The sequence below is a fragment of the Akebia trifoliata genome, chromosome 5 (assembly GCF_017979445.1).
Source record: "Akebia trifoliata isolate Shusen 1 chromosome 5, ASM1797944v1, whole genome shotgun sequence".
Classification (NCBI taxonomy): domain Eukaryota; kingdom Viridiplantae; phylum Streptophyta; class Magnoliopsida; order Ranunculales; family Lardizabalaceae; genus Akebia; species Akebia trifoliata.
The window spans coordinates 19,977,037-19,992,654 of NC_141379.1; the positions used below are offsets into that span (position 1 = coordinate 19,977,037).

General features: G+C 40.0%; 3 protein-coding genes across 3 annotated transcripts; 1 reads left to right on the top strand and 2 right to left on the bottom strand.

Moving 5' to 3' along the window:
* Positions 1-1,945: 1,945 nt before the first annotated feature.
* Positions 1,946-2,443, bottom strand: LOC147401611 (uncharacterized). The gene has a single exon (XM_086444420.1). It carries the CDS (start codon positions 2,441-2,443, stop codon positions 1,946-1,948), a length of 498 nt encoding a protein of 165 aa, XP_086300546.1.
* A 46-nt stretch (positions 2,444-2,489) lies between these two features.
* On the bottom strand, positions 2,490-3,740 carry LOC147401612 (uncharacterized). The gene has a single exon (XM_086444421.1). It carries the CDS (start codon positions 3,738-3,740, stop codon positions 2,490-2,492), a length of 1,251 nt encoding a protein of 416 aa, XP_086300547.1.
* Positions 3,741-7,962: 4,222 nt separating this feature from the next.
* Positions 7,963-14,863, top strand: LOC147401613 (UPF0426 protein At1g28150, chloroplastic). Its single transcript, XM_086442944.1, has 3 exons — positions 7,963-8,122; positions 8,225-8,341; positions 14,373-14,863. The coding sequence occupies exons 1-3, from the start codon at positions 8,072-8,074 to the stop codon at positions 14,553-14,555; spliced, it is 351 nt and encodes a 116-aa protein (XP_086299070.1). The 5' UTR covers positions 7,963-8,071; the 3' UTR covers positions 14,556-14,863.
* The last annotated feature ends 755 nt before the right edge of the window (positions 14,864-15,618 follow it).

Consider the following 15,618-nt stretch of genomic DNA (forward strand, 5'->3'; position numbering starts at 1 on the left):
CGATGTAGGCCAACGAGTCTGCGTGTCTGTTTTCATCCCTTGATACCTGACATATCTCTACTTGGTCGAATTTTTCAATTTCCCGTTTTACTAAGACCAGGTATTTCGACATGCGCTTGTCTTTTGCTTCGAACTTTCCATTGCACTGGTTCGCTATGAGTTGGGAATCAATACATAGCTTTATTCGGCCGACCTTCAATTCGCTTGCCATTCTCAGCCCATTGATAACTGCCTCGTACTCAGCCTCGTTATTTGATGCCCCATATCCGAGCTTTATTATCTTCTCCAGTCTGTCATTGATTGGCGTTACAAGTATTATTCCGACCCCCGAGCCGGAATAATTTGAAGAACCATCAACGAACATCCTCCATCCTGCATGCTTGTCCCACAATTCTGTTTCTTATGCCCCTTCATCTTCGTCCTCTAACTCTTCCCAGTTCGGATCATCGACTGGAAAGTCGACGAGGAAGTCTGCCAACACCTACCCTTTTAGTGTCGTTCGCGACTCAAACTATAAGTCGTGTTCGCCGAGAATTACCGCCCATCTAGCCATCCGCCGGGATTTTTTCGACCTGTGCATCATTTCTTTCAATGGGCTATCTGTCACCACTCGAATACGATGTGAGAGAAAATAAGGCCGGAGCTTATGTGCTGCGTAGACGAGCGACAATCCCTCTTTCTCCGTCTTCGTATACCTTGCCTCAGATGGACCTAATGTTTTGCTGACGTAGTAGATAGGGTACTCCCGTCCAAAATCAACCTTAAATAATACCGAGCTCACAGAAGAGGGGCTTGTGGCTAGATAAATTCCTAACTCTTCCCCTTCCTCCGGAGAGCTAAGGATCATCGATTGCCCTAAATATTTCTTCAGGTCGCTAAATGCCATTTCGCATTCCGCGCGCCAATCGAAATTCTTTTCTTTTTGCAACAACTTGAATAGTGGACGACATCTGTCGGATACTTTGGAAATAAACCTATTCAACGCAGCTATTCTCCCTGCTAATTTATGCACCTATTTTTGGTTACTAGGGCTCGACATCTCCACTAAAGCCCGGATTTGATCTAGGTTGGCCTCAATACCTCTCCTGGTGATAACATGCCCGAGGAATTTCCCAGAAGAAACTGCGAATACGCACTTCTTCGGATTCAGTTTCATTTGAAAATCCCTCAACCGATCGAAAGTTTGCTTGAGATCTGTCAAATGGTTTTTCGTTTTCTTACTTTTTACAAGCAAGTCGTCGATATACAGCTCTACAGTCTTTCCGATCAACCCTTCGAACATTCTTGTCACGAGCCTCTAGTAAGTGGCCCCAGCGTTCCTCAATCCAAACGGCATGACCTTGAAGCAGAATAGCCACTGCTCGGTGATGAATGACATTCGTTCTTGATCCTCCACTGCCAGGAGGATTTGGTTATACCCCGAGTATCCGTCCATGAATGACATTCTCTTATGCCCGGCTGTAGCGTCGACCAACCTATCGATCCTTGGTAGCGGGAAGCTATCCTTTGGACATGCCTTATTAAGGTTTGTAAAGTCGATGCATACTCTCACCCTCCCGTCCTTCTTCGGCACTGCCACTATATTCGCTATCCACTCTGGGTAATCTACTTCCCTGATGAACCCAGCCTTTAATAGCTTCTCGATTTCCTCATTTACCCCCTGTCTTAGAAGCAGAGACAGCCTCCTCGACTTCTGTCTAACAGGTTGGAAGTTTTCATCAATGTTTAGTCGATGGCACGCCACCGAAGAATCAATTCCCGACATATCCTCCTATGACCACGTGAATACATCCTTGTTTGCCCTCAGAAGCTAGACCAGTGTTATCTTCTCCTCCTGCATCATTGTGGTGCCAATACTAACCAGCTGTCCTCCACTATCTCCGAGGTCTACTATTTCAACTTCCTCAACGGTTGCCAACCGCTCCTGCCGTGGCTCCTGTAATTGCTATGATGCCTCCCTTTCAATAGGGGGCTCCTTCCTCTTCTTCGGAGAGGGATGGCTTCGGCGGCCTGTCCTTGCTTTAGGGTCAAGTGGAAACACCGCTGCGCCATCTCTTGGTCGCGCTCTGATCTCTACTACTCTTTCTTGGCTCGGGAATCGAATGACTTGGTGATATGTTGAGGGGACCGCCTTCATTTCATGTATCCATCTTCGCCCAAGGATTGCGTTATAGGCTGAATCCGCTTCTATCACTACAAACCTCGTCATCACCACTTTTGACCCTGCTGTGACTGGGAGTGTAATTTCGTCCATCGAGCTGCTGGGAGCTCCATTGAACCCGTAAACTAGGGTCTGGGTTGGTTCCAAACTATCAGAAATCCCCATTCTTCTTGCTGCGCTTAGGAAAAGGATATCAACTGCACTTCCCGAGTCCACCAATATTCTGCGGAGCTTGACATTCCCAACTAGGAGTGCGATCACAAGTACGTCCTGATGGGGCATTACCGTTCCCCGCAGGTCATCCTCCTTGAAAGCTATCTCCCGTGCATCAACTCCCCTGCCCGTTGTCTCTACAACCCACTTCCGATGTAACTTGGTTTATGCAAACCGCATGTCGGATCTTCCGTACTTTTTCCCGAATGTCCTGCCTAGAGGGCCTTCCAACCCTCATCACCCCTGTGATGGTATGAACTATCGTGCGTTCTTCCAGATCTCGGCACCCACCCTTTGCCGGCCACCTAGGTCTGGGCTTCCGTTCGTCTCTCTCCGGGGTTTCCCTTCTTTTCTCACTTCCCAACGAGACATACCTCTTGAGCTTCCCTGCTTCGACCATATCTTGGATGATATGACGTAACCTGTAACAATCCTCGATGGGGTGGTCCTTAGCCTCATGGTACTCGCAGTAAGGTTTCCCAGGCTTCCCCTTATACCCCTGGGGTGGTTGAATGAAATCGGGTTCTCTCTTTATGTGTCTCAGTATCACAGATAACTTTTCGTTGAGCGGTGTATACACCCGGCCTCTCTTCCACCTTGATTGCTCGTTCGGTTCTCTTCTCCTTTTCTTGCTTCCTTCCCCTCCGAGGTGAGTCGGTACCTTTGTTGTTTTAATTCCCCCTTCGCTATTGGCCACTGTCTGAGCGTTTCGTCTCCTACCCTTTACGGATTCCTCTACGAGGATGTACTTCTCCACCTTTGCATACAAATCTTCCAAACGAGTTGGGTCAGACTTGATTAATGACTCATGCAACCGTGTTCCCGAGATGACTGCAGCGATATATGCCGCGCAGGCGGTTGCCTCATCCATGCCTTCTACATCCAATGCCTTCGTTCGGAAGCGAGTTATGAATGACTGGATACTCTCCCTGGCCTCCTGTCGAAGGTTAAACAGAGTGTTAACTCTGACCTTTTTCCTTCGCAAGTGTACGAACTGCCCAACGAACGTTTCCTCTAGCTCGGAAAAGTTCATAATGGACCCAGCTGGTAAAGCCTGGAACCACATCATGGCCCCGAGCCTTAGGGTTGATGGAAATAACTTGCAGAGTAACGAATCATCATTCTGGTACAGCACCATCTGACTTCTATAATGCAGAATATGGTCCATAGGGTCTCGTGTTCCATCATAAGTTTCAAACTTCGGCATATGGAACGTTCTGGGTGGTTCCGAACTCATTATCATTAGTGAGAACGGGGTCCCCTTGAGCTCCCAGATTGCGTTCCGTACCTTTTGCGCGGGATCCTTTCCACGTGTGAGTTCCTCATCCCTCCTCCTGAGCATTTCCTCCACTTCCTTCCTCGTCATTGTTTCCTTAACTTTTGAGCTTCCTTGCTGCATTTTGGCTGTTGCTGAGTCTTCGGTCCAGTCTGCCTATGTCCGTGCTGTTCGGACAATATGATTACTATTTCGCTCTACACCTGGGCCTTCTTCGGTTTTCGCGCGCTCGCCTAGCCTTTGCCTGAGCTCCTCATTTTCCCTTCTTATGTTTGTTATCTCATCATTTTGTTTCTCCAACCCCCTGCGCATTTCCTCCCTCATCTCTGTAAGTAAGTTGTACATTGCAAGCATTGGGTCTTGCGTGTTTGGAGGTGAATCTGCTGGTAGTGGATTTGACGGCTCTCCACGATTCTCGCCTCTAGTCCTTCCCATTTTGGTCATTTTTCTCCTTGTAAGTATCCCACAGGCAGCGCCAAATTGTAGATGCAAGAATTTGCTCTACACTCTTCCTCTTTCCTAGCTCGGGCGGACCTGCAAATCAGGCCACTCCGACGATCAAGTTATACAAATTGGTTAGTGTAACTTAGTTTTTTTTTAGAGAAGAAGGATTTCGAACCTCTTTTACCCATAGTCCTCTTCCTTTTATAGGTGTTAAACTTGATCGTTTTCTGTGCCACCCTTTGAAATGACCCAAGGCAGTTAGTTACGAAGGGTAGCTAGCTCACTCCCTGACATGTCAGCTATAGGAGTTGTTGCAACTGCCCTGCCACTTCTGGGATGATTAGGGCTGATTTGACATGATGTGGGTTGTTAATGCTGTTAATCAACTGACACATATGTCAGATTCGTCTTACCGACCTATGCTGTAATTATCTGGGCTACTTAATTGGTCGATAACCAAATTCTGGGCTGGTCATCCGTGCACCCGAAAAGTCTAATAAACTGGTCTTACATGGCAGCCTATTCGAGCTTAAATCCAATACTTCCGGATTTTCCTCGAGCCACATGTCCATGCTTAAGAATTTCCCCCACAGTACCCCATAATCACCACTAACCCACATTTGAACAACAAAAAAATAGAAATCCCCAAGTTTTTAGCAATAAAGATTTAAAAAGCATAAACCAGAGAGACCCATTATAACACATTCAAACAGAGCAAACACAGCCATATTCAATAAGTGTGAGAGATGAAGATTGAATACAAACCAATCGTTCAACCCATATGAAAGCAATCGATTGATCAGAACCAGTTCAAAGCACGAAAAAATTGATCACACCCACCTAGATGTAAGCAGATGAGTGAGAGGTGAGTCTCTGAGAGAAGAAGTGTGTGTGTGTGTGTGGATGTGGGAGAGGGGGGGGGGGGGGGGGTGGTCAGAGTGAGAGAGAGAGAGAGAGGTGTCAGAGTGAGAGAGAGAGGGTGAGGTAGAGACAATGAGAGAGAAGGTGAGGAATAGCTTTGGTGGGAAATACGAAGAAAAGGCGATTTTTATCTCTATTTATGTACCCAACTACTACTTTGTGTACCTATCTGTCTCAATTTTTTCTATCTAGCAGGAGGTGTGCCCTATCTATTTATGTGGTTATGCTTTTATCGCACAAAACTGTTACAATTTTTTTTTTCTTTTGATAACGGAGGGTATCTGGGCCAGCTTACGCGCACCAGACTAGTCCCTACACCCCGCACCCAAGCTTTGCCCATCACGAGTTAATCTACACACATGCGACAGTGCGTGGCCACCAAGGTTTTTTATGAGTAGTGGTTATGTTTTGTGACACAAAACTGTTACAATTCAATTGTATTTTATTATATAGATGACTTTTAAAAAAAAAAAAATTTTGTGTTGTTAAACACCCTTCTTTCTATATCACTATACTTTTTACTTTTTTATAATGAGTGGTTAGATTTTTAACTTTTAATTTTAGTCTTTGGTATATTTCCATTCCCACTTGAAGTCATTTTGATAGTTACTGTTTAATTTATTGTAATTCTGCAATTTGAATAGAATCGATCTACTTACATTTATTATATAATAGTTAATACAAACATCATTTACTATTATTTGTAATTATTATTTTTCTCTCGTTTAATTTCTTTATTTTAGATTGTAGATTTCAGATCTATTATTTTTGTGGGTTCAATGTATAAAATTATAACTAAGATTTTGACTACTTACCCAAGGGTGTTAGGGGGGAGGAGGGAGTTTCTGGAATTTTTTTAAATATATAAATCTGAATTTGACTTTCCTAATAATCAAATCTAAAATACTAACTTTTTTAAGGCAAAATTTTTCTGTTGGGTGAGGAAAAGGCAAAAAATACTTCTTTAGACATTTTATTAAACATTTGGCATGCATATTAAGAAAATGAATTTTGAGAAATTAAAACCCAGGACAAAGAAGCAATGAAGATATATAAACTTATATTTATGATCTTTTACACATATATTGATTACATACTATATATAAAACAAATACTTCTTTAGACATTTTATTAAACATTTGGCATGCATATAAAGAAGATGAATTTTGAGAAATTAAAACCCAGGACAAAGAAGCAATGAAGATATATAAACTTATATTTATGATCTTTTACATATATATTGATTACATAATATATATACCCCCCCCCCCCCCCCCCCAATGTTACACTGGAATACTTAATACTGATGTAGATTTGAAAGGCTTGACTTGAAGCCATGAGATTCAAAATGGACCATGTACTTCAACAATATATGGATTTTAATGGATCTAACTGAAGAAATAAAATGGTTAGGTTGCAAGAAGATATATAAGACAAAGAGTGAGTTTTGATATTCAAGAATTTAGATGCTTTTTTATTTTCTCAGAATGAATGTGAATGTTTTTTTAGTTTTTCATAAACAAATTTAAATTTGACTTTCTTAATAATCAAAAATAAAATATTGAGTTTTGAAAGTCAAGAATTTTCTGTTGGGATGAGGGAAAGAAGTAAAAAATATATCTTTAGACATTTTATCAAACATTTGGCATATAAAGAAGAAGATGAGTTTTGAAAATGCTAAAATTCAAGACAAATAAACAGTGAACATAGGATTTCTTCAAATTTATGCCTATTTACAATAGGATTGCAACTTGAGCGGGCTAACCCAAACTCAATCCGGGCTCAACCTGATTGATGGGCAAGCTTGGGTTGAGTTATATGGAAAATGAGTTGAGCCTAGACTAGGAAATTTTAACCTGACTCAACCCGAACCTAATGCAATATATATATATATATATATATGTAAAATTTAAGGAAAAAAATTATAATATAAAAAATAATGGATTTGGAGGATGTGAGCAAATTTATTTACAACTGTTTTTGTATTTGGTTTTTTATTTTATTTTATATATTTTATTTATTTTTTAAGATATAAAATAAAATTTATGTGTTGATCAAAATGAAATTAGACTTGCTCAACCTGCCCAAAATTACCTAACTTGGGTTAATCCAGTCAACTCGATTTTAGAAGCTCAATCTTAGTTGAGTTTGGGTAAATGAGCTCTAACCTGATGATCAAGTTGAGTTGAGCTTAGGTTGAAGGTTCTACAACCTGGGTTGACCCTCCAATCCGCCTAATTTGCAATCTTAATCTACAATGGATTATGAGGTAAGAATTCAAAATAAATAAGCAAAATCGATAGATATTTTACCTTTTTCTCAAAATCGTCCATATTTTTCAGATTTTTAAGTTTAAGAAGAAACAAAGAAACACTTTCGATTGTGTTAATCTTGGAATTGATGTTGTTGATGCATTTTGATGGACGAATATAAGATTTCAAGTGTTGACATGTTTCATCATTGCATCATAATCCTATTCGAAATAAAATCGACAAGATTTTCTACTATCATGTCTCCTTATTGTGTTGGACTTCTATTCAAAACTAAATAGGAGAAACACATCTTCTTTAAGCTACTGCCATGTATTTTGAAGGAGGTGAAGTAGATCACGAAGAAAACAAATTCGAGAGAGATGGAGAAGGGCGTCTTCTTTAAAATGGGGCCAACTATTTTATTTTTGAAGTAGATGAAACAGATTAATCCAATGGATAATGAGGTCAATCGAACGAAGTTTATCCTGTTTCTATTCCTTTTTCTTTATGGGGTATAAGATTAGACTCAAATAAAGAATATTCATAATAATTAATATTAATTTTATGAAAATGCAGAAATTGAAAAATGTTGTCCAGTCAGACAGTTCAACTATGCCACAACAGCACTCCACTTGGCAAGAAGAGTCACGACCTAACAGGGTGAGATATCTGCGGTGACAGCCCAGGCTTCCGTTCGTCATTAATCTAGAAACATGGGTGAAATTTCCTTATTTCGTTTGTTCGTTCTTCAACTTCAACGGCAAATCCATTCCCCTGCAACAAAAACCAGAAGAACACGGACAGATGGCTCTCTTCCTCTGCAGTCCCTCTCCACCAACACCAACAGCAACACTGGTTAGCTTATCATATTTCCGTTTATTAATCCCTATTTCTCTCCCTTATTAACAGTTGTTGTCACTCCATTTTTAATTTTAAATAAAATTAAATTTTCTGTAGTTGAAACATGCGTTCCCAATCTCTTCGTCACCGAAACGGATGCGTTTTGGAGGCTTTCCAGTAAAAGCATTCTTCTTCAATCCCATAGAGGAACCCATTGTTAAAGAAGCTCTTAAGGTAACTCACCTTCTCTTCTTCTTTTATTCATTTTATTCGATTTTTAACTAAATCATTGGCTTAGTCACAAAATTCTTCTAATTTTTTTTCAATATATATATATATATATTTTTTAATTCTTCTAATAATGGAGCAGCCGATTAAATGAATTAATCAGTAATTTATCGACTAATCACCGAATAAGGTAACATTCTTAATTCTTCAACCTCAAAATTTTATTTAGTAAACCTCTCAATCACAATTCAGAAGAACAATAAAGGGTTTTCAGTGATGTTGAAGATGATGATGATGGGTTTTTGGGGGAAGAATCAAGAAACCTATAATATCATTTGCATAATGCCCAAATTTTCTCTAACTTATCTGAATCAACTGAATGCAACCCCCTACCAAATAATTGCCGAATCCCAACTTTGTTTACTATTGGATCGTATTATGAAAATGAGAAAAGAACAGAATAGGAAGAAATGAATGAAATCCTTCATTGAAGCAGTAAGATCAACCATGGCTTTATATACATGGAAGAGAAACTCATAGAGGGCTCTGGAAGGTTCCTCTAACAAATTCTATAACAAACTTTATAACAGAAAGGGGAAATTCAGTAACCAATAGTAACTAACATTATTCTCTAATATTCCCCCTCAAACTCAAGGCACCTAAGGACTCTACTCTGAGTTTGGACCTCAACTTATAAAACCTAGTACTCGAGATAGCCTTGGTCAATATATCAGCAACTTGATCAATGCTTGGTACATGCTTGACCACTAATAATCCTTGTTCAACTTTTTCTCGGACAAAGTAGAGATCAAGTTCGATATGTTTGGTTCTGGCATGTTGTATTGGGTTTGCAGAGAACATTACAGCGCTGAGGTTGTCACACCATAGTGTTGGAGGTTTGGTGTTGATCACATTCAGTTCTTTGAGCAGGGATTGAAGCCAAGTTACTTCAGCTGTCAAGTGAGCAAGACTTTGGTATTCCGCTTCGGTGCTCGAATGCGATACCGTGTGTTGCTTTTTGGATTGCCAAGTGACTAAATTAGAGCCCAAATAAACACAAAAACCAGATGTAGATCGACGATTGTCAAGGTCAGATGCCCAATCGGCATCGTAAAAGCCTGTGATGTGAAGATTAGAACTCTTGCGAAGATGGAGCCCTAAGTCTAATGAACCAGCTAAATACCGAAGCACTCGTTTCACAACCTTCCAGTGAGCTTCAAGTGGGTTCTACAAGAATTGACAAACTCGATTAACAATATATGCAATTTCTGGTCAAGTAATGGTTGCGTACTGTAAGGCCCCCACAATCCTTCTATACAACTGAACATCTCTAATAGGATCACTTCCATAGCTAGACAACTTGTGGCCACTGGTCATTGGTGTACTGATGCCTTTAGCATATTGCATCTTAGCTTTGCAAAGTAGGTCAGTGATGTACTTTGTTTGGGACAAATGCAAACCATCGTTAGTTTTAGTAACCTGTATGCTAAGGAAGTAATTGATAGGCCCTAAATCTTTGAGACCAAATGATGTATTGAAGGCTGAGACCAAGTTTGGAACCACTTGAACTGAACTTCCAGTTATTAATATGCATCTACGTACACCAAAAGAAAAGTGCAATGTTGAGATGTGTTTTTCACAAATAGAGATTGATCAGCTTGGCCGAGGTGAAACCCAAGCTGACCAAAGCATGCTGTAATTTTTCAAACCAGGCTCTTGGCACCTGTTTTAGTCCGTAGAGAGCTTTGTGTAGGCAGTAGACCTGATGAAAATGACTGGGATCCTCAAAACCTGGAGGTTGCACCATGAATACTTCCTCTTTTTGGTCTCCATTAAGAAATGCGTTGTTAACATCCAACTGGCGTATATATCTTAGCCTCGAGTGAGAGCAATAGTTAGGATCACTCAGATAGTTGTGGGCTTGACTATAGGGCTAAAAGTCTCATTGAAATCAAAGCCCTCCACTTGATGAAAACCTTTTGCAACCAAACGGGCCTTATACTTAAGTATCGAATCATCCAGATTTTCCTAAACTTTGAAAACCCATTTGCAACCTATGCTTTGACGACCAACTGGTAGATCCTCAAGAGTCCATGTTCCATTTCGTATTAACGCTAAGAACTCATCTTTCATAGCTAATTTCCAATTTTCATTGGCAAGAGCATCATGGACAGTAGCTGGTTACCTAGAGGCAATGAAGGCTTTGGCTATTGTGGTCATAGGATGGGATGGAATAGGTGTTGATGAAGGTTGCTGAATTTCATCCTGAGTAACAGAGATATCATCAGCCTACATAGGTACATTAGTATTAGCAACAAAATCAGCAACATGAGTATTAATATCATTGGTAAATAAACCAGACTCAGTGAGTTTCAAAGCAGAAATGTTAGTAGCAGCCTGTGGATCATGAGTAACAATAGGAATAGAGGTTGGAATAGGATCGGGTGGACTCACAGAAATAGACGAAGAACATTGTATGAATTGAGAGAAAGGAAAGGTGTGTTCATCAAATAACACATCTCGAGAGATAATTGTTTTGCCCTTAGGATCTAGACACTTATAACCCTTATGATTGAGGCTGTAACCAAGGAAATTGCATGGGAATGAGTGGAATTGCAGCTTATGGCTATTGAAAGGTTTGATATTGGGAAAACACAAACAACCGAAAACTTTGAGAGAAGAGAAATCAGGTTTGACATGAAACTCAAACCATTTGAAACTGAATTGCTACTTTTTTCTTGTTATTGATAGAGTGGTATTCTCTGCCCCTGTCAAATAAAGTTTAAAGTAGAGGGTGGTCGTAGATCAGATGGAAGAGAGAAGGAAAAAGAGCAAAGGATTTACAAGTCTCCCCGAGGAATGACAGTAGGACTTGAGACTTGGGGAGCTGCAGATGACGGAGGTAAGAGGGAGGGCGGATCTGACTCTGATCTGGTAGCTGTCTGAGAACGTCGTGCCTATGCTTTCTCTTAGCAAGGCCATTTTGTTGGTGAGCACTTGGACATGACACCCTATGGTGAATGCCATGATCTCTAAGAAAAGAAGAAAATGCTCTAAATTCACTGTCCCAATCGGTTTGAATGGCTTTGAGAGGGCAACTAGGCTGTAATTCAGCTTGCTTTTTAAAGTTAAGAAAGGTTTCAAAGGTATCAGACTTGTGCCGCAACAAATATATCCAAGTGTACCTAGAATAGGCATCAATAAAATGAACATAATATCGATACCCACTAGCAGAAGGAGTTGAGGAAAGACCCCATAAATCTGAGTGAATCAACTGTAAAGGTGCAGTGTATTCGGTTGTGGAATTTGGAAAGGGAAATTTATGTATTTTGCCCAAACAAAATGATTGACAGAAAGTTGTATTCATTTTATTGATGTGTGGAACATTACGAACTTGCATGACAGATTTTACAATTTGGGAAGAAGGATGACCCAATCTATTATGCCAAAGTTGAAACAGTTGAGTATCCTTGGACAATGTAGACATACAAGCTGTAGGAGAAACAATGATACTACTAGAAGATTGAGCAGGACGGGTAAGTGGTTGGAGGACTCGCTTGACGTAAAGCAGGACGAACAAATTGAGGTGGATCAAATCCATATAAGCCATCTTTAAGATTCCCTCTCATTAGAACCTGATAAGTTACCTGATCTTTGACAAAACAATAGTTAGAATGGAATTGGAAATATACATTATTGTCAGAGGCAAATTTAGAAACACTAAGTAAGTTTCTAGTAATTAAGGGCACATGAAGAATTTGATTGAGTTTAAGAAGATGAGATTGAGAGGGAAATGAAGAATGACTAACAGCTTGAACTGACAAACCTGCTCCATTGCCCATATGAATCTGATCTATACCAGAGTAGCCATCTCGAGTCATCAGGTTATTTGCATCTGGAGTGCAGTGGTGTGTTGCCCCTGAATCCGGGTACCATCATAAGGAGTGTGAGGTGTAGCAACCATAGCTGTGGCTTGCATCTGAGGCAGAAAAGAAGTATTTGATGGTGTGGTAGCTAATGGGCCTTGGAAAGACTCATCAAATCGATGCCAACACTGAAGAGCAGTGTGGCCAGGCTTGTTACACAGCTGGCATTGAGATCGCGACTGTCCATTCCAAGAGAAATCAGACCAACCACCACCCTGATGATAGCTACCTCGATAGCTACTGGAACTAGAACGACCCCCTGGTCCACCATGAAATCCACCACGAGAAGAGGAGTTAAAATTGGAATTGGACCGATTAGAAGGAGCTTGAGGAAAGCCTCCGCGATGCTGTTTGCGCGGATGGCCATGGGTAGCAAGATTAGCAACAGCAGTACTAGAATCAAGCTCTCTAGAATGTTTTTCAATCCGGGACTCCTAAGCAAGCAACAAAGATTCAATCTCTTTGACAGAATATGCATCAGATAGAGAGTTAACAGAAATTATAAAGGTATCATAATCCTGAGGTAAACCCTAAAAAATAGCTTCGATATGAGCAGTAGAGTCAATAACATAGCCAACAGAAGCCAAACGGTCGATGTAATTTTTGATGCGAAGTAGATAATCGTTAATAGAAAGAGAACCTTTCTTTAGATTCTGAAGTGCACGTTTGAGCTGGTCGATTTTAGCTCGAGTCTGAGATGAAAATTACTGATCAAGAGTGGACCAAATCTGAGAAGACATAGAGCAGCCAACCATACGAGTAAGTAACCCCTCAGTCATAGATGATAACAACCAGGAGACAAGGAGTTGATCCTACTGCTCCCATTCTAGAAACGCAGGATTAACTCGAGGAAAAATCTGATCAAAGGGAGAAAAAAACTTCGTCGGAGAGGATTGAGACCCATCAAGGAAATGAAGAAGTCGATGCCCACGCACATCAGTAGATACTTGTTTCTAAAGAAGGTGATTCTCATTATCAAGCTTGACCGATAAGGTGTGATTAAAAATAACTGGAGATTGTTGAACAAAAGAGGAAGAGGCAGTCACCATGGTGGACTGCGGCGTGGTAGAGGTAGAGTTAGCGATGGATACTCAGGAAAGAAAAAGGGGCTCTGATACCATATTATGAAAATGAGAAAAGAACAGAATAGGAAGAATGAATGAAATCCTTCATTGAATCAGTAAGACCAACCATGGCCTTATATACATGGAAGAGAAACTCATAGAGGGCTCTGGAAGGTTCCTCTAACAAATTCTATAACAAACTTTATAACAGAAAGGGGAAATTCAGTAACCAATAGTAACTAACATTATTCTCTAATAGATCGACTCATAGCATTGCTGGATGTTTTGATAAAGTTAGGAATTGTGAGTTTCCTCTTTAATTTATTCTTTACTCTAAGGTAATTTGGAGTACCGATGGAAAACTAATCTCATTAACAGAAGTACTGGATATTTTGATTGTAGTAAATTGTTACTGGACTTCTCTACACAAGTGCTTTCAGGTTTTTACGATCTTCCTCCTGGGATTCAACATCACCTACAAGCACTGTAGAGTTTTCAAACCCTCTGGTGCTCCATATTAAAATGATGATGAAGATAGAAAGAAGAAAAAGTATTAAACCTAAGTTTGTTCTATATCTAGAACCCTTCGTTATCTCTTATTAAATAGAATTAGAATTCTATTTCTCAATGTGTTCTGGTGGAGAGATGCGTGACGGCATAGGAACATATAAGATACTAATTGGCATACAGAGTTTCACTAGAGAGAGAAAGAGATAGAAACACCCACAGCCCATACCCTAAGCCGAAGAGCCCAATTGGTGAAGTGTGTGCACGCATGTAATTTTGGAGATTTTCTTAAATGCTTCTAACTACACATTACCAAATCATGATAAAATGGCAACTTAGACCTTACATATTTCATTAAAAATGATAATATAAATATGACCAAAACTTTGGTTCTCAATTCCACATTAAGAACTAGTGGGTGAGTCGATAACTGTCCAGAGGTCGGGCCTGATATTTATTTAAGATAGCAAGTTTTGGTTTATATCCCTTCCCTACAATTTAGTTGTAGTTACCTATATGACTTGTACTTTCCTTCTTCAGGAACCTGTAGCTTTCATGGGAGGGCTGTTTGCTGGCCTTTTAAGGCTTGATTTGAACGAAGAGCCACTTAAAGAATGGGTTACAAGGACCGTGGAAGCCTCTGGGATCACTAAAGAAGAAGAAATTGATGCTAAAGAGTCAAAATCAGAAGACGAGGCACCGCAACAGATTGAGATTGAGTGATGGTGAGTTATCTCATTTCTACTTCACTGGTTCTCGAAACTTCATTTGTTTATGATGATGAAGCAAAAGAGTTGCAGATTTGGGGAAGTTAAGTTCTTAGTTTCATTTGCTTCCAGCCTGAACTGAAGCTTTTTTAAAATGGAAATCATGTGCATTTGTTTTCCTTTGAAGCTGTTTTTTATTTATTTATGAAATTAGACCTGTTTTAGTATTTTAGATTATTGAGCCATTGTAATGAAACATGAGTCTAAGCTTTAGTGTACATCATATTTAATAATATTTGATCAAACAAACTGAATTTGGTCTTAGTTCATGTGTCCATTGTGGTGCTGAAATCACACACTATATAAGTTCTGGAAAATATACCTTCTTGACTAGAATGTGAATACATTTTTTTTTTTGATGTCGGGGGTGTCCGAACTGACGTCCGACTAGGGGGACCAGAAGAGCCAGGGCCGGAGCCAAGGCATATGGGTCCCTCCCCCATGCACGTCCAACGCCTGCACATCACACAACCTACAGACGCTCACTGCTTATTGGATCCGAAATTGCCATTGAGCCACCCCCTCGTGGTTTAGAATGTGAATAGTTTAAATGTAGTTATTTGATTAGGATTGAATTTGTGAGTCAAAAGGTTTCTGAGATAATTGTATTATGATGTGTATTAATGTTTGAAATTAAACAGCCAAACATCTAGGTCTTTAGAGTATGGTTTCTGATGAAGTTGATCAATTGACCAGGCTCATCATGATTCAGTTAGAACTCAAGTAATCTACAAAACATCTATCCGTCCACTGCTTTGAGGGGCTTGGATCTACTTTCCTCACCTCTAGCGTAGCATAGTATAGTATGATAATTCCTCTACTTAAGTGTCATGGCGTAGATACTGAATTCATCATTTTTTTGGTGGATGATCTCTTCTTTATCTTGCCCATGTTGTTGGCAGCAATTATTTCAGACGTTGAGGCATGAGGTGAGGTGCTCGGCTGGTAATATTATACCACACATGGTTAACTAATATTAAAACAAATAAAAAAAAGTTAAGGTAACCACAACTATATTT

What these genes read in the sequence shown, in the direction of transcription:
- LOC147401611 (XM_086444420.1), bottom strand. Translation starts at nt 2,443, where the DNA reads ATGCCCCATCAGGACGTACTTGTGATCGCACTCCTAGTTGGGAATGTC.
- LOC147401612 (XM_086444421.1), bottom strand. Translation starts at nt 3,740, where the DNA reads ATGACGAGGAAGGAAGTGGAGGAAATGCTCAGGAGGAGGGATGAGGAA.
- LOC147401613 (XM_086442944.1), top strand. Translation starts at nt 8,072, where the DNA reads ATGGCTCTCTTCCTCTGCAGTCCCTCTCCACCAACACCAACAGCAACA. An exon ending in CAACACCAACAGCAACACTG is followed by an intron (nt 8,123 to 8,224) that starts GTTAGCTTATCA and finishes AATTTTCTGTAG; the next exon opens with TTGAAACATGCGTTCCCAAT. An exon ending in TTGTTAAAGAAGCTCTTAAG is followed by an intron (nt 8,342 to 14,372) that starts GTAACTCACCTT and finishes TTCCTTCTTCAG; the next exon opens with GAACCTGTAGCTTTCATGGG.